The sequence below is a fragment of the Bos indicus genome, chromosome 22 (assembly GCF_029378745.1).
Source record: "Bos indicus isolate NIAB-ARS_2022 breed Sahiwal x Tharparkar chromosome 22, NIAB-ARS_B.indTharparkar_mat_pri_1.0, whole genome shotgun sequence".
In the NCBI taxonomy this organism is placed as follows: Eukaryota; Metazoa; Chordata; class Mammalia; order Artiodactyla; family Bovidae; genus Bos; species Bos indicus.
Window position 1 is genome coordinate 4412503 of NC_091781.1, and position 18887 is coordinate 4431389.

Here is an 18887-nt window from a genome sequence, read left to right on the forward strand (position 1 = left end):
CTTATGTTCCAGAACTACATTATGCTTGGGGGAAAAAAAGATGAATATTACAGGGACCATACCTTCAAGAGGCTTTTAATTTAGTAGAGAAAAACATGTATACCTGAACAAACAGGTGTTTTGCACATGCCAAGTTAGATGTCTGTATTGCAGAGCACGCAAGAAGAGATTGGAATTGACTTGTGATATTTTTAATTACTTGTTTAATGTCTGCTTTTATATCAGAAAGAAAACTCAGGGCTAGTTTTCTAGTAAGGGCTAGAACTGTGTCCATTTTATTCCCTTTTAAAGTTTTTCATAGCTAGCACAGTACTTGGTAGACAGCACTTATGAAAACGAAAGTAAAGTCACTCAGTCTTGTTCAACTCTTTGCAACCCTTTGAACTGTAGCCCACCAGACTGCTCCATCCATGGGATTTTCCAGGCAAGAATACTGGAGTGGGTTGCCAAGATCCAATAATGGATTTTGGGTTGTCTTCTCCAGGGGATCTTCCCAACCCGGGGATCAAACTCAGGTCTCCTGCATTTATATTTCAAATTAACTTTGAAAGAATTTCAGGCAATGTTGAATGAATACATCAAATGAATATATTAAAACATTAATGTAAGGTCTCTCTATGGGAAGTTGGGGTGGGGGGGACATGGGAAAAGAGGTCAGAAAAGAGTCTATGAAAATAGTTAAGTGAGGATAATGGGAAGCCAGTCAGGACCTAAGGATCATTATGGGCAAATCTAGGAAGGTGTTAAACGTCTCTGCCCTTTTTGAGTAGTCCTGCCTAAACGTGGGAATATTGATGTGTATATCTGGATCATGAATTTGAATGGCATTTTGTGCTAGGGAGTTTGGACTTTATCCTATAAGTGAACATGTGGAGCATTAACATGATAAAATTTGCTTCTTAGGAAGATCCATAGGCAATTGAAATCCATATAAAATACCTTTAATGTCCAGTCCCAAAGGAAGAATTGATACCTACCTAAGAAATATGAATTTGGAAGAGTTCCCCAACATTCCCCTGGTGTAGTCTAGCCCTAAACTGTTGTGTCACTTGGCTTCTATAGCAAGAACAAATGGATCTTCTATTTTAGAGCCATCTTATACATTGTGTTTACACTCAAGTCTTCCGTAAGGGGGACTGACTCCATAGATAGATTTGTCCATAGATGTTTACAGCACATATGGTCTTTAAAATGTCTTTCAAGAACTCAGTTTCTTGTGTCTCAGTTAAAGTTATTTAGTATGAATCAGTAAGTGATTCAAGCAACATGAAAGCATTCTTCAGATTGTCACAGTTTCGGTTCCTTGAATCTTAAATTAGAAAAAGCTCAATCCCAAGGCACTTCCCCTGTAAATCCTTCTCCCACTGAAGGGAAGTTCTCCTTAGCAGACACATCATCCCTGTTAACTAATTCCTACACAATGGCAGAAAGTAAAGAGGAACTAAAAAGCCTCTTGATGAAAGTGAAAGTGGAGAGTAAAAAAGTTGGCTTAAAGCTCAACATTCAGAAAATGAAGATCATGGCATCTGGTCCCATCACTTCATGGGAAATAGATGGGGAAATAGTGGAAACAGTGTCAGACTTTATTTTTTGGGGCTCCAAAATCACTGCAGATGGTGATGGCAGCCATGAAATTAAAAGACGCTTACTCCTTGGAAGGAAAGTTATGACTAACTGAGATAGCATATTGAAAAGCAGAGACATTACTTTGCCAACAAAGGTCTGTCTAGTCAAGGCTATGGTTTTTCCTGTGGTCATGTATGGATGTGAGAGTTGGACTGTGAAGAAGGCTGAGTGCCGAAGAATTGATGCTTTTGAACTGTGGTGTTGGAGAAGACTCTTGAGAGTCCCTTGGACTGCAAGGAGGTCCAACCAGTCCATTCTGAAGGAGATCAGCCCTGGGTGTTCTTTGGAAGGAATGATGCTAAAGCTGAAACTCCAGTACTTTGGCCACCTCATGCAAAGAGTTGACTCATTGGAAAAGACTCTGATGCTGGGAGGGATTGGGGGCAGGAGGAGAAGGGGACGACAGAGGATGAGATGATGGCTGGATGGCATCACTGACTCGATGGACATGAGTCTGAGTGAACTCCGGGAGTTGGTGATGGACAGGGAGGCCTGGCGTGCTGTGATTCATGGGGTTGCAGAGTCAGACATGACTGAGCTACTGAACTGAACTGACGCTCACTTAAAAGGAAAAGATTGTGTTCTCACACTTAAATCCATTAGAACTTCATTAATAAAAGGAATCTAAAGAAGTTATCTTAACTATCTGTCTGTATGTACTTAATAATTTGATCAGCAGATAATGAAATGTGTTCTACTCTCAGACAATTTGTTAGGCCACTGGGGTAGATGCCAGGCAAAGGTGAATCTGACCCAGCTCCTGACTCCAATCAAATCAAATTCTCCTAATAGTGGAGAAGAACATAGATGTGCATTATGGAAATTTAATGAGATTTAGCTGGTCCCCTATTGATAGACATTTATAAATTATGGTAGGTGATAATTATGCTGCAATAGCAAGCAGCATTTCAAAAGGATGATATGTGCTGATATAGAAAGTTCTTCATATATAATTAAACAAATAATAAAACACACATTCTGAGCAAGAGTATCCCCTTTGGAATTAAAAAGAGCCAGACAGATGGAAGATAGATTAGTAGATAAATATTTATGCATTTTTTTCTGGAAATAGGAGGGGGGAGTTGAGAAGAGGTCTTTTTATTTTTAACCTTTGTGTAATTTGAATTTACTAAATAAAATGTCCTTCTTTGGTTTATGTCCTTCTTTGGTTTAATATCAAAGGGATATCTGCACTATAAGGTTATAGCTGTTTATTTTTCTCCGTTGTGCCTCTTTTAAATAAAAAGTGCCATGTTCCATAGAGTATGGAGTAATTTATGAAGATTGAATGTAGTATGCAAAGAGCTCTACCGGGGCAAGTACAGCACCGTGGAAGTATAAGGAGTTAGAGGGGAGGAAGACAAGACCAAATATGATCTATCTTGGTCAGTCAATAAGATCGTCTTATTTTTAAGACTCTTCATCTTAGAAACATGCTCCTTGATGTCTTGCCTTCTACCTACAAGAGTTTATCCTATCTGTTGTTGGATAGGCGAGTCAGCCAGTTGCAGATAAGTCAGTTGGTGCTTTTTGGGAGTGCCAGTGTTTTCTGTGCCCTCCTTGTCGTCACTCGGCTCAGATAAGGTTTCAGTCACATCCCCATAGAAGGAACCTAACCCTCAGCGTGTACTTTGTGTCTCATCCATTTGAAATGTTAACTTTCTCTGTGATGGTATTCCCCTTATAGGGTGTGCTTTCTAAGCATAAGCTTTTTCTATATGGAAAGAATTATAGGAGAAGTGTTACAAAGAATAAAAAAAAGTACATTTTTGTTTGTTTCCTTTTTTAACTTTTAAAAATTTCTATTTGAAATATAGTTGATTTATAATTGTTAATTTTTGCTGTACAACAAAGTGATTCGGTTATACATATATATTTTTTCATATTCTTTTCCTTATGGTTTATCACAAGATACTGGATATATTTCTCTGTGCTATACAGTAGGATCTTGTTTTTTTTTTTAACTATCCTAATATAATAGTTTATGTCTGTTACTCCAGACCTCCCACTCCATACCTTCTCCAGTACCCTCCCCCTTGGCAACCAAAAGATTGTTTTAGTTTTTTTTAATATTTATTTTATTTTAGTGTTTTAATTGCTGATAATTCCCTCCCCCATTCTCATTCTTTTTCCATATTCTTTCCCATTATGGTTTATCATAATATATTAAATATAGTTCACTCTATTCTACAGTAGGACCTTGGTTATCCATCCTAATATAACAGTTTATATCTTGAATCAGAGAGATGAACTTGAGATATTTACTCAGCCATAATATGATTTATCGAAAACAGCATCTCTCCTTTTTTTTCCTAGACAAACAACTATTCCACTTTTGTTGTTACTCTGGAGCATTTTCCTTTTCTGTAAGACTGTTTCCCATAATAGAGAATTATATTTGTAACTAAAAGTGAAAATGTTAGTTGCTCAGTCGTGTCTAACTCTTTGCAACCCCGTGGACTGTAGTCCACCAGGCTCCTCTGTCTACGGGATTATCCTGGCAAGAATACTGGAGTGGGTTGCCATTTCATTCTCCAAGGTATCTTACTGACTCAGGGATCAAACCCTGGTCTCTTGCATTGCAGCAGATTCTTCACCATCTGAGCCACCAGGAATATAAGCACTAATCTGTTACTGATAAAATTGAGAAAGTACATGCAAATTACTCTTTCTCTAAGTATTATTAACTTTTATTAGTTTCCACAATTTTACATTTATTTGCTCACTTTGGCCTAAATGACAGGAGTACACATGTGTCTGACATTTGTAAATATTACCCATATAATTGGTTTATTCTGTTAAGTTCAGTTCAGTCACTCAACTCTTTGCGACCCCATGGACTGTAACACTCCAGGCTTCCCTGTCCATCACCAACTCCGGAGCTTGCTCAAACTGATGTCCATTGAGTCAGTGATGCCATCTAACCATCTCATCCTCTGTCATCTCCTTCTCCTCCTGCCTTCAGTCTTTCTCAGGATCAGGGTCTTTTCCAATGAGTCAGTTCTTCGCATCAGGTGGCCAAAGAATTGTTCTGTTAAAGTAAGCTGTCATTACAGTGGCAGCATAAATCATTCTAGCAGATATCACTGGGTGCTTGATCTTCTAACCTGTGCTCAGAGAACCATAGTAATCTTGCCTTAGTGAATGTCTAGTCTTTTTGCTCCATCCCCAAGTTATGGGTCAATCACAATAACTGCCTAAAACTCATTTCCATTTACCCCGATGGTAAGGAAAGTAGAAAATAAGTAGTTGGAGACAGTGTTTGATTAGAAATTCAGAATACATGGTTCTGGATGTGATATTTCCATCCCCTACCACAAATTAGCTGTCAATTCATCAATCTTGTATTTTCCTGATTGGCAAAATAAAACGTTGAAATTAAATACATTTTAAGATCAGATGACTGATAGTGGCTATGGCACTTCCAGGATGGAAGTTTATTTCAGCTGTCCAAATAACTGTACCACACTTACTATATTAATAGTATATATTAAACATACTTAAATGGTAAACAGGCTGCTAGGAGTTGTAAGGAAATGTAACCAAATAGCTCACTTTGTCATCTGCAAAAGACTTTCTAACTCCAAAGTATAATAATTCTGTGTTGTAACCTTCGGGCAATTTTTGCCATATCAATTATACTCTATATTTGGTACTTATATAGCTGTATGCTGTGCTCAGTCGCTCAGTCGTGTCCGATTCTTTGCCATCCCACAGACTCCTCTGTCCACAGAATCTACAGGTAAGAATACTGGAGTGAGTGCCATTTCCTCCTCCAGGGGATCTTCCTGACCCAGGGATCGAACCCACATCTCTTGCAGCTCCTACGTTGACAGGCGAATATTTTTACCACTGTGCCACACACATACATTTAGTGTATTATGTTTGTCCTTATAAAGGAAGTGTGGAAGAAAAGTAGCAAATTCTTTGTAGACAAATCATAGGAATTCGCCCTGCAAAATTTCCTAGATATGTCAGTAAGTATATAAATAAATAAGGACATGGGTTATAACATAGAGTTAGAACCACACTTATATCCATAATTTGTTTGTTTGTTTTTGGCTGTGCTACATCTTCATTGCTGCTTTCGGGCTTCTATAGTTGAGGTGAGAGGGCTCTAAAGTATGGGCTCAGTAGTTGCAGTTCACGGACTTAGCTGCCCCATGGCACGTGGGATCTTCCCAGACAAGGGACTGAATCTTGTCACCTTCATTGTCGGGTGAATTCTTGACCACTGGGCCACCAGTGAAGTCCTTTATATCCATAATTTGTACATCATTATTTATCCAGTCTCAGTACAGGCTACTTCTGTCTGCATATGAAGGAGTTAGGGACACTGGTCATGTAGAAGACAGCAGGAAGATTAAAGATGGGAGAATTGCATTAAGGGCTGAAAGTTCAAATATTGGGTTGGCCAGCATGTTCTTTTGATTTTTTTTTTTCCCTGTAAGATGGGAAAATGTGAACAACGTTTTTGGCCAACCCAATCCATTCTTGTGTCAGCTTAAAGAAAACCACACAACATATGTATGTGGTTTAATATAAACTTTTATTCAGGGACCTTGCTGAGGACTGTAACCTGGGAGACAGCTCAATAGCTCTGAGAGAACTCTTCCAAAAAGGCAGCGGGAAAACCATCTTCTATAGATTTTCGGCTGGAAATACATGCAATCAAGCCTACATCTCAGTAAGAGATTACTGCACAAAGTCACAAAGAACGGACTATGAATGTATATGTGTGTGTATATATATATACGTATATATATATATATATATATATATATATATGTATATATGAATGTATATGAATGTTGCCCTAAACATCACAGGGATAGTTTGCTTCAAATAAAATGAATTCATATCTATACCTGAAAAAAAATGATGGTTTCTAGATTAAAATTGTATCATAATAATCTTAGTTCTTTTTACAATATCTATTTATTTCTTTGGCTCTGTCATGTCTTTAGTGGTATGCAGAATCTTTAGTTGCGGCATGTGCGGGTCTAGTTCCCTGAGCAGCGATGGAACCCAGGTCCATCGGGAGCAAAAATTTTTGGCCACTGGACCACCAGGGAAGTCCCTTTATATTAGTTTTTAAAAAAGAGAATTTTTTTAATCTCCTCCCTGTACTCTCACACTCACCTTTCAATCAAGAAGCTGCCCGTGGGGGCCAGATCCTCATTAGAAAGCCCAAGCCAGACAGTGACGTGACTCAAACCATCAATGCAGTCACGTACCATGCCAAACCTGATTCTGATCAACGCTTCTGCACACAGCATATCACCTGTGAGGGCTTGTCTAATCATCGCCCAGAAAGCGTTCGGCAGGGCCAAGTCTGGACGGCTCCTTCCAGCTGGTTTATAGAGTGTGTGATGTCCTTTGAGTTGCTCCCTTTTGACAACTGAACTTGCACAGTGTGATAACCTAGTGATTGCACTGTTTTCATCAGTCACAGTTTTACAAATAGGTAGACTCATTCATCGGAGAAGGTGATGGCACCCCACTCCAATACTCTTGCCTGGAGGATCCCATGGACGGAGAAACCTGGTGAGCTGCAGTCCATGGGGTCTCAAAGAGTCGGACACGACTGAGCGACTTCCCTTTCCCTTTCCCTTTCCCTTTCAATAAGCTGCTTCTGTTGTCATTAACATACTCTCCATTCAACTCTTCCCACTCCTTTTTTTACCTGAAGACTTACACTCTCTCTGAGGTGAGACGCTTTTAAATTTAACATTTAAAACACCAGAATAAGTTCTAATGAGGTGGATGAAACTGGAGCCTATTATACAGAGTGAAGTAAGCCAGAAGGAAGAACATCAATACAGTATACTAACGCATATATATGGAATTTAGAAAGATGGTGACAATAACCCTGTGTACGAGAGAGCAAAAGAGACACTGATGTATAGAACAGCCTTATGGACTCTGTGGGAGAGGGAGAGGGTGGGAAGATTTGGGAGAATGACATTGAAACATGTAAAATACCATGTAAGAAACGAGTTGCCAGTCCAGGTTCGATGCACAATACTGGATGCCTGGGGCTAGTGCACTGGGACGACCCAGAGGGATGGTATGGGGAGGGAAGAGGGAGGAGGGTTCAGGATGGGGAACACATGTATACCTGTGGCGGATTCATTTTGATATTTGGCAAAACTAATACAATTATGTAAAGTTTAAAAATAAAATTTTAAAAAATAAATAAATAAAAATAAAACACCAGAATTGTAATTTAGGTAATAAAGAGATATTTTTTTTAAAAGCCTGACCACAAACCCAATATAAATACTAGAAGTGTTTATATAAACTGCATGCTAAAAATTAAAAATGCTCATCTTCCTTGAGAGACAGCAGGAATTCTGCTATTATTAGTCATACATATTAGCTAAAGCATATGTCCATAACTACTTATAGGATACAATGTTAGCAACATTTTTAGTGAATCAAAATTGAAGGTGTGTTAAGTTTTAAATAAAAATCAATACATAGTGTTTTGCATTAATTTTACTAAGCAAAATACTTGTTGTTGGTTTGTTTGCTTAAAATACAATAGCAAATCCTGTAAACCATTCGATTATTTTATCAGTGTATGCATCCAATGTTTTATGTTTAATACAAAGTTTGAAAGACTTGAAATACTCCACTAAGCAAGCAAATTGTAATTACTCCTTCATAATTACCATGCAACTTTATTGCCAGGCATTGTTATAATTATATTTTAAATTCCCCCCATTTATATGAGAAACCATAATGTCTTCTGGCACATTGCAATCTGTGGCTTATAACTGCATCTCACTTCCACAAAGGCCTTTTCTCCATTTAGCGTCTATTTTAACTACTGTTAAAAGAGACTAAACAAAATTAATTGGCATCGTAATACCGCAGTAAGGAAATTGTAGATAATATATTTCTCAGCTCCTGAAATCATTTCATTATTCAGAGGATTCGTGCTTGGCCTCTGAGATCTATTCCTCCTCCCTTAAGGAGTCAGTCATCATCACATCAGTGCTTCTCAAACTTCAGTGTATACTGAAATCACCTTGGGATCCGGTGCAAACACAGATTTTAATTCAGTGTACTTGGGAAAGGGCCCCTGACTCTGCATCTCTAATAGGCTCCCATGCTCTGATACCATTACTGCCGGTCCTTGGCCAACACTTTGAAAAGCAGCACCATCAAGTATCCTGTAAATCTATGTGCAAGATGCTGTTAACAACTTTCTCACACACACACAAATACACACACAAATTTCACTCAGACCTTTACTCTAATCACTTCCCACCTTCCAGCCTGGAATTTGTTACTGTTAAAAGACTTAACACAAACAGAAACTGTTACCAAACTCAGTTTTGGCTGTTTGTTGCTATAAAGCCAATACTTGAGAAGCAAGTGTTGGCATGTAAGGTAAGGTTAGTTTATTCAGCAAGCCGGCACCTGGGGAGAAGTCAGACTCATGTCCCGGGATTCTGCTCAGCCATGAAAGTTTTCTGTTTTCATTTCTTGGATACTTATTCATTTATCTGTTTGGCTGCACCAGGTCGGAGGTGTGGCATGCAGGGTCTTGCTTGCGGCTCACAAACTCCTGGTTGCAGCACGTGGGAGCTAGATCCTGACCAGGGATTGCACCTGGGCCCCTCCATTAGGAGTTCCAGATCTTAGCCATTGGACCACCAGGGAAGTCCCATGAAAAATGTTAAAGAAATTGAAAGTTAATCTCTGTTAATCATTTGGGGAAGGGGTCAAAGTCTTTGTTATCTTCCACTGTGCATAGGCGGTTTTCTGATTGGTTGGGGATGAGATAATAGGGTGGTATCCAGGGATTTTGTGCCCAGTCTGAAGTTACCACCCTCTACCTGCATGGGGGCCTTAGTTCCTACAGAAGAACTGGAGATATGTTATCATCTATATTGCTTATGGTGAAACTAGGAGCCTGCCCCAGGATGGAAGTTCTGTTGTTTCTTGGCTGTTCCTCCCTTGTCTTCATATTGCCCCCCTTCTCTGATTAGCAACTGTTTGGACCGGTCCTTTGGATCTCAGGGAAGGTCAAGGAGCTGGAATGAAACCTATGTCCTACAAACAAGAAGTAGGGGACAGGAAAAGGATTTGTATCCAGTAGGGCCCCACAGGGTCCCACGCAGTTTCAAAATGTCATTCAATCTGTGAAAAAATTTGCCAAGTAAGCCCTAGGTAGTTACACTGTGAAGTGACATGGCTTCCAGAAGAATATGACATTTGAACTACATTTTGAAGGTTGCTTCATAATTTGCCAGACAAGTAGAGGGGCCAAGGTAGGGGGAGCCTGGAAAGGAAATTTCAGGCAGGAGAAAAAAGCATTTATAGGCTAGGGATCTGTAAACCCCTGGGGGAGGGGAGGAGACTGCTGAAAGGTAAGATTAAGGACACAGATTCTTATCTTCTAGTTGAGGAGTTTGGATGTTTATATCACAGGTGTTTAGAAATCACATGAGGACTAGAAGATTATATAAATCTGATTAATATAATTTACTAATGTTTTCTCTTCCGCTCTCAATAAAATGATCCCTTGGGAAACTAACAGAATGACATGCCTACAATTCAAAGATAATATTATGGATATTCCATCTTATTTTAATGACACTTTTGAACACTTGTTTCTGGGGTTTTATTTCTTTAATTCATTTAGTAAATCATTGTAACCCTATCTTCTTTTCCATGAAAATCTGCTTCAAATTACTGAAATGACAGCAGATGTTTCAGCTTAGTAATGTCAATAAATACAAGTAGGTCATTGTCAGCATCCACAGCCTAACACTCTATGAAGATCCTCGAATATCAGGGTGGCTAAGACTTCGAGACTCTAGGATACTGTAAAACATCATTTGCAAAGATATCTCTGTTAGGGCTTCCCTTGTAACTCAGTCAGTAAAGAATCTGCCTGCAATGCAGGAGACCTGTGTTCAATTCCTGGGTTGGGAAGATCCCTTGGAGAAGGAAAATGGCAACCCACTCCAGCCAGTATTCTTGCCTGGAGAATCCCATGGACAGAGGAGCCTGGCAGGCTATAGTCCATGGGGTCGCAAAGAGTCGGACACGACTTAGTGACTAAACCACCCTCGCCTCTGTTGAAAGCTAAGGAGGTCTCACTCTGTGACTTTTTAAACTTCCCTTAGTGATAAAGTATTTTTTTGAAAGTTCTCTTTTCAATAATGGTAAACTTAAAGATAGGTTGAAAATCCAGAATCTTCTGGTCTATCTATCTTTGGTCCTTGTCTAGCTAGATTATTGTTGTGTGTATGTTAATCACTCAGTGGCATCTGACTCTTTGCGACCCCATGGACTGTAGCCCACCAGGCTCCTCTGTCCATGGGATTCTCCAGGCAAAAACACTCGACTGGGTTGCCATTTGCTTCTCTAGGGGACCTTCCCGGCCCAGGGATCCAACCTGGGTCTCCTGTATTGCAGGTGAATTCTTTACCACTGTGCCACCTACATGTCCTGGTTATTGTTATCTGGTAGTATATGCTTCAAGGATGCATCTGCAAAATTGTTTCTGCTAGTGAGTAAAAGAAATCTTAAGTTGATTGCGTATTCAGGTTTTTCTTTTCCTGCAGTGCTGCTCCCCAATACCTTACCTTCCAAAGTTTCACCAATAAAAGGAACTTTTAAATGTACACACACACACACACACACACATATATATGAGCTTCCCTGGTAGATCGGTGGTAAAGAATCCACCTGCCAATGCAGGAGATGCAGGCTCAATCCCAGGTCAGAACGATCCCCTGGAGAAGGAAAGAGTCATCCACTGCAGTATTCTTACCTGGGAAATCCCATGGTCAGAGGATCCTGGCAGGCTCCAGTCCATGGGGTCGCAAAAGAGGCAGACACGACTTAGTGACTAAGCAACAACACACACGTATATAGTCGGAGAGGAAAATAATTTTCTCTACCCCTTTGAGATATTGACTGAGACAACCCCTGTACTAAAAGGCAACTTAACAAGAGAAAAACAAACAGAAGTTTAATAATATGTATGCTTCCTATATCAGAGAAGGTGATGGCACCCCACTCCAGTACTCTTGCCTGGAAAATCCCATGGATGGAGGAGCCTGGTAGGCTGCAGTCCATGGGGTCATGAAGAGTCAGACACGACTGAGCGACTTCACTTTCACTTTTCACTTTCATGCATTGGAGAAGGAAATGGCAAGCCACTCCAGTGTTCTTGCCTGGAGAATCCCAGGGACGGGGGAGCCTGGTGGGCTGCCGTCTGTGGGGTCGCACAGAGTCAGACACGACTGAAGCGACTTAGCAGCAGCAGCAGCATGCTTCCTATATACATGGCAGATACTCAAAAACTGAGTATATCAGTCAGCAGTGCTGCATGGTAAAAGGCAAGGATAGAGAGGAGAGCAAAGAATTAGTCCCACATGAGGGAGGTCACAAATTGGGCAGCATCCCAGCCAGCAGAGAGACAGGAGCTCCCAGGAGCTGTACAAAATGAAAACTGGAAGACATTCTAACAAAAAGTAGATGGGTTCTGGACAAGTCACTGTCTTTAAAGGGAAGGCAGGAGTCTACCAGGCAGGTGACCTCTGAGTGTTGACCAAGTCATTTCTGATTGACTGGTTTCAGATTCCACCTCTCAGAGAGGCTGAAACTGTACTTAAGTCTGTTCAGTGACAAAGGGTTTAGCATAAGTGACTCCATTTGGGGCTTGTCTTGTTTTTAACACCATCCTGATCAGAAGGGGTTGGTTCTTGTCTTCTTACTCTACCTCTAAGGCAAGTGCACATTCTGCTTAAACTGATTATTTTTCAACAATATTTGTTATATTCTTTGATGGTCTGCCAGTACTTTTTTGAAGCCCAGTTAGTTAGAACAGCGGCCAACAGAGTTGAAACTAAAAGGGGGCCAAATAGCTCTCCAGAAGCAAAAAAGACTTCAAAAGATATGCATTACAAAGCACTACTGTGACTCACATAATCACTTATTTTAAAGGGGATTTGCTAATGTAAAATTGGTTTCTTATCTTCCCAGCCCCTAGTGAGCCATTACTGTGCAAATTCGCTGATGGAGGACAAAAGAAGCGACAGAATCAAAGTAAATACACCCAGAATGGAAGGCCTTGGCCCAGGGAAGGAGAGGTGAGTCCTGACTGACCCTTGCTCAGAAACGTGGCCACAGACATCCCTCAGAAGGCTGGCAAGACAGACATACGGGGCCATGAAGAAACCAGGTCCCGTAGAAAACCAGATGGCTTCACAGGGGGCAAATGAGCAGACCTATATTGATTCAACCAGAACATGATTAGTGAAGGAGAATAGGACTTCCAGACTGACCCTAGTTCTGCACTGTCGTTAAATCCTCTTTCAACAAATGTGAAACCAATAGACATCAGTAGTTCCTGAAAGACTTAGCCACAAAGAATTGCTCCATAATTGTGTCATAGTTGTAAAATAAGGGTATGATTACTTAAGGAAATACTTTCAGTGATATCAACAGTGAGAGTTACATATTTGTGTTTGAAAGAAAATGAAGTTGGATTTATTTCATCCTACCATTAAGATGTTCTAGTTTTATTTATACATGTACTTAGAGCATGCCCAAATGTTCATACATGTGAGGATCTGTTTTTTATATGTACACATCAACATAAAATGTGACATTTTCTGTCGGTCAAGGAGAAAGAAAAGCTGGTACATACAGGGTTCTACTTTTCACAACAAGGAGAAGAGCATTCAACAGTTAATTACCCATTTAGTCTCCTAACACAAAACAGGAGAAAAGCAAGCTTATGGCTCCAATGCCACTTGGGGATGATTCCCTTTGGTTATTTTTGTTATAAGAAGACAAGGAGAATGTGTCGGGGCTTCTAAGAGGTCTTTTTCTTCTTTGTGAAATAGAATGGAGTTGTTTGAATGCCTTGAATAAATGCCACTTTATACTAAGCCCATCATTTCAACAGAAGAGCTTTATTTAGTATTTCTATTCAAAGCATCTACTTCATCCGTTTAGGTGGCATCCTACTTGGTGCAGCGTTTTGCACTTTCAATACTGAGATTACAGTTGTAAGGAAAGAAAAGAGGCGAGTTTTTTTTACTCAGCAAAAACTTTAGCCGCTTTTCAGTTTCTAAAACTGTAGTCTGTTTTGAGTATTTCCATGTAGATCTCAAAGCCCCTTGTAAAGTAGGTAGCTAGGTTCAGATACTATGCAATCTGTAATTCATTACCTTAAAAAGAGAATGGCCATGGAGCACTTGAAGCTAATAAAAAGCGGGGGGTGGGGGGGGGTGGTTCAGTACTTTAATTTGAGAAAGACAGTCTATGCTATGTCAAAAGAGAAGAGGCGGGGTGTGGCCATGTGCTTTTAGTGGGCAGTTTGTGATCAGCAGGTAGCCCCGCTGCTCCCAGAAGACAGCTGATCTATGATAGCGTTTTTTCACATTGGTCCCGTGTCAATCATCCATGGTCTCGAAGGACTCATTTGATCTTTCAAAATTTACTTGAGTCAAATGCTTGCTGATTAGAGATTTCTGGATCACAGACCATAACCCCAAAGCATCAATTTTTAACTAGATAACTTAGCACTGATGACTGGAATTACAGTTCCTGTATTATTACATTTACTGAATAGATGGCAGTTGTGGCAGGACTCCTCACTTGAGTCTACACTTCTTAGAAACCAAACCAATAAACGTAAAAGAAATATAACAAAGAACCCTCTCTGCTACTCTGTACAGAATCCAGGGCACTGGGTTCAGACATGACAAAGACCACATGTGCTGTGATTGCCAGGGAAGCACTGTGGGGTCAAGTTTAGGATCCAGAGCACTTATAATTTAAATGTAGGTTTTAAAGGTATATTCCTAATATTCATTTTCTGAAGTTGTTTTTTAAGAGCTACAGGTCTTCTTGAATGTGAGAATCAAGGACCATCATAAATATATCTGTGATGAATAGAAGCATATTCCAAGTATGTAGAGACATTCAGAGGCAAGAAATCAGAAAAAAAAAATGGCATGAACTAAAATTACACTTATCAGATATTTTGGTTTTGAGATAAGTGTTTTAATTTTTATACCATGACTATGGTCTTAGAAGTAGATACACCAAAAATATTGGGTTACTTTGCCCATTATTATGTTAATATGTATTTTTTCTTGTATTTCCCCTTGGCATTGTACTTGCTAGAGTAAAAGATGTGTGTATGTAAGTATGGTGTGTAAGGTATGACATCATGCAAGTTAATCCTGTGTAAGCAATATTTAATCATTTCTTAGAAAGCTATCCATTCTAATTATTGTATTTCATTGTTTCTAAGACACACATTTTTGTTGTTGTTTTCCATGTTTTAAAGCTGCTGAAAGCTCTTATTAGACCTTATTGTAGTATTACAAAACAGTTGCATTTGCTCCTGTTAGTCACCTGGGGGGTACTACCTGCATTCTCTGCTTTCGGTCTTTGACCACATAGATGGTATCAACTGAAAGTGTAACCAAAGCAAGGATGTGGGTCAGATTCTTGGGGGAGATTTTTTTTTATTTGCTTCCTTCCCTCATCCAAATTGAGACATGCATCTTCCCTTGAAGTCCATTTCTGGTGGGCAGTTTTGTTTCTCATTTGTCTTGTAGCCCTTGTAGTCTCCAGCTTTATAAGGAGATCATTTTGGGTGTTTGTTTCTGCTTGTTTGTGTTATTGTGTAAAATAATGGTTGCCTTAGAATCCACCTGCAAAGAGAGAGAACCCAGGGAGACCTGGGTTCAATCCCTGGGTTGGGAAGACCCCCAGAGAAGGGAATGGATACCCACTCCAGTATTCTTGCCTGGAGAAGTGGACAGAGCCATGGACAGAGGAGCAGAGTCAGACGCAACTGAACAACTAACGTTAACACTAGATAAAATTAAAAAATTATAATGTAGGTCCTGATTTTTGAGGCCCTGAGATCATAGTGCAGATTGAGGCTGCTGTTTACTTGTCCTGTCTGTACAGTCAGGTAAAAAATGACAGTGTGAGAAGGATTTCTGAGCCAATGCTTCAAACACAAAACCAGTGGATTGCAAGGAACTTCAAAGTGCCTTAAACATGACAATTGATAGGCTAATTAAACTTTTCATTTATGATTTAAAGCTGTTTTATTCTGGGTGGCATTTGATAACAGTTATTTTGGCATAGTTTGATGAAATGCTAATACTGAACCCATCATACACATTAATTAATGTAAATTAGCCAGGTTTTGAAATATAGGTACATGCTGGTGGACCTATTTTTGCATAAGTGAAAAACACTGAAATATTTGAAAGTTATGAACTAACCTCTCAAGTGACACCCAAAGCTGGAGCAGAAGGGTCGGGAGTGGGGCTGTGAGCCTTCTCTTTCCAAGGGCTCAAATGGTCTTACCATTTTCTAACACTGATTTCACTTTATTTATTTGTGGCTGCACGGGGTCTTTGCTGCTGCACATGGGCTTTGTCTAGTTGCAGTGCTTGGGCTTCTTGTGGGCGCTGCTCTTGTTGCAGAGCACGGGCTCCAGAGGGTGGGCCCAGGAGTCGTGGCGTGCAGTCTTAGTTGGCCTGCAGCATGTGGGATCTTCCTGGACCGAGGATTGAATCCCTGTCCCCCCCATTGGCAGCAGACTCTTAACTACTGGACCAAAAAGACCACCATAACAAATAGGTGATCAGTGATTTTTGATATGATTATTGTGATTGTTTTGGGGCACCATGAACTGTGCCCACATAAGACAGTGAACTTAATCTATAAATATGTGTGTTCAGACTGCTCCACTGACCAGCCATTTCCCTGTCTGTGTCCTCTCCTGGGGCCTCCCTGTTCCCTTAGACACAGCAACACTGAAATTAGGCCAATTAACGGCCTCTATGTGTTCAAGCATCCCATGTCCCTCACTTTAAATCAAAAGCTAGAAAAAAAAAATTAAGTTTAATGAGGAAGGCATATTTAAAGCCCAGAGAAATGGAAAGTTAGACCTTTTGTGCCAAACAGTTAGCCAAGTATTGACCACAAAGGGAAAATTCTTCAAGGAAATTGTAGTGCTACTTCAGTGAACACATGGATGACGAAACACATGAAAAGCAACCCGTCTTATTGCTCACATGCAGAAAGTTTTAGTAGTCTGGATAGAAGATCAAGCCAGACACAACATTCCCTTAGGCCAATACCTAATCCAGAGCCAGGCCCTAACTCTCCTCAGTTCTAAGAAGACCGAGAGAGGTGAGGAAGCTGCAGAAGAAAAGTCTAAAGTAAGCATAGGCTGGTTCATGATGCTAGTTTAAAGAAAAAAAGAAGAAGCTGTCTCTGGCTAAGATAATTCATGAATATTGCTGCACTAAACAACAGATTTTCAGTGTAGACACAACAGTCTGCTATTGAAAGAGGCTGCCATCTAGGACTTTTCATAGCTGGAGAAGAGAAGTCAGTTCCTGGCTCCAAAAGACAGGCTGACTCTCTCTTGTTAGGGGCTAATGAAGCTGGTAATATGGAGTTGAAGCCAAAGTATCCAAGGCTGGATACTACAGATGTGCTGGAGACATACAGACAGATTCCCTACCCTCTGGTAACCTAAAATGGCAAAGTAGGAGGTTCAAAGTAGAATCGAATATCATTTAGTGTTTCAGAAATAAAACCACTCACTGTAACTGGCTTCATACTTATAAACAGGTTAAGAAAACCAAAGCCAAATAACAACAAAAACAAACAAAAAACTAACAAGAACAGTAGTCACTAGAGTATCAACTCACATCTGTCTTGTTGCTAACCATTAACTATTCGTTTGATTGACTGACTATTTTTTCAGGGTAAGTAGCTGAGCAATTGATTTGTATGCATTTAAATCCCCCATATCTCCCCAGAGTTGGAAAGCTCTACCTTGTCACCTGTCTAGCGGATGCATCCATGTCCTTGGATGTTGGGTGGCTCAGAGAGAATAAAGTTAAGAGAAGTAACTTAAGCTTTGGAGTGTTATTTAACAAAATTTCAGTCCCTCTGTAACATACCCATTTAAAATAACAACTCTTCCTAAATTTTAAGGAATCATGGGTGTCAACATCTGTGATGTGCTCAGAATTGTTTGCTTTAGATCATAATTTACCAGGCATAATACTTGAGTGACTAAAGGGCCAAGCTCTGGCCCTCTCAAGCTGAGTGACGTCTCTGTTCCCCCATCAGTAGAAAGAGATTGGTTGACAGCACACCCTTGGTGAATGGGAGGATTAAATGAGGTGTTGAAGGTACGGTAGTGGGCACAGTGTCTGGCAACTTGTACTTAAGTATTAGCTACTATTAAACTACCATAATATCATCACTCACACAACTCAGGGCTGTTTAACCTGAAAGCCTCACTATGCATTTCACATGGCTTGACTGTGTCAATCCTTAATTTCCAGTTTTATGCTACATCTATTTATTTCCCAAATATTATTATTGTTAATGATGTAACATGTTTGAAAGAAAATCTACTGTTCATATCACTTTCCAGCTGAATTTTTGACTTAAAAATATATCCTCAAACAAGTAGAAATGAATTTGACTTTGACCAATATTGTTAATGTTTCATAAGATCATATTCATAATCATTATTTGCATTCAAGAATTATTTAGCACTGAAGCGTTACATGGTTTTCAGATTTCTAGCCAATTTTCTCTTGAAGTTCATGTAATCAAAAAAGCCAAGAGCTGGCAAGGGGAGGGGACTTGGATGGAGAAGATGAAAGAAAAACGCAAAAGTAAAAGGAAAGCATGAACCCTTGCTAGATACCAAGGAGAAGACTGAGCTACTGAGAACTGATGGATAATATGGTTGGTGTTTTTAAAGGGAAAGAGGATAAATTATTAACCAACCTGTTCTGCCAAATAATGGCAGTTATGAATGTTTATGCAACCTCTGTGGTTATGAAGAGTACATGCTCAAGTACTTTCCAGTATCTTTCAAAACTATTATCTTCAAAAGAAGAAGCATTCTGATACCACGTAAGTGACTTTCTGGACTTAACAAAGAATTAGGGGACTTCCCTGGTGGTCTAGTGGCTAAACCTTCAAGCTCCCAATGCAGGGGGCCCGGGTTTGATCCCTGGGAACTGGATCCCATATGTCACAGCTAAGACCCAGTGCAGCCAAATAAATAAATATTTAATTTGAAAAAACAAAGAATTAGGAAGCAGGAATTTTCTTGCATATTCTACAGGCTTCATAGTGCTAAACGTAAATAATCTTTAGGTTTCTATACCCTAATCTATTTCAAGGGTGAGGTTACCAAATTCTTCTATGTAAGG

General features: G+C 39.8%; 1 protein-coding gene across 9 annotated transcripts in view; it reads left to right on the top strand.

Moving 5' to 3' along the window:
- RBMS3 (RNA binding motif single stranded interacting protein 3) overlaps positions 1 to 18887 on the top strand; it is an 803408-nt gene that overhangs the window by 625899 nt on the left and 158622 nt on the right. For all 9 annotated transcript variants that reach the window (XM_019984813.2, XM_019984808.2, XM_019984812.2 and 6 more), the window contains exon 7: positions 12640 to 12746. In XM_019984813.2, the coding sequence (XP_019840372.2) occupies positions 12640 to 12746 (107 nt within the window). The remainder of the gene's footprint in view (positions 1 to 12639; positions 12747 to 18887) is intronic.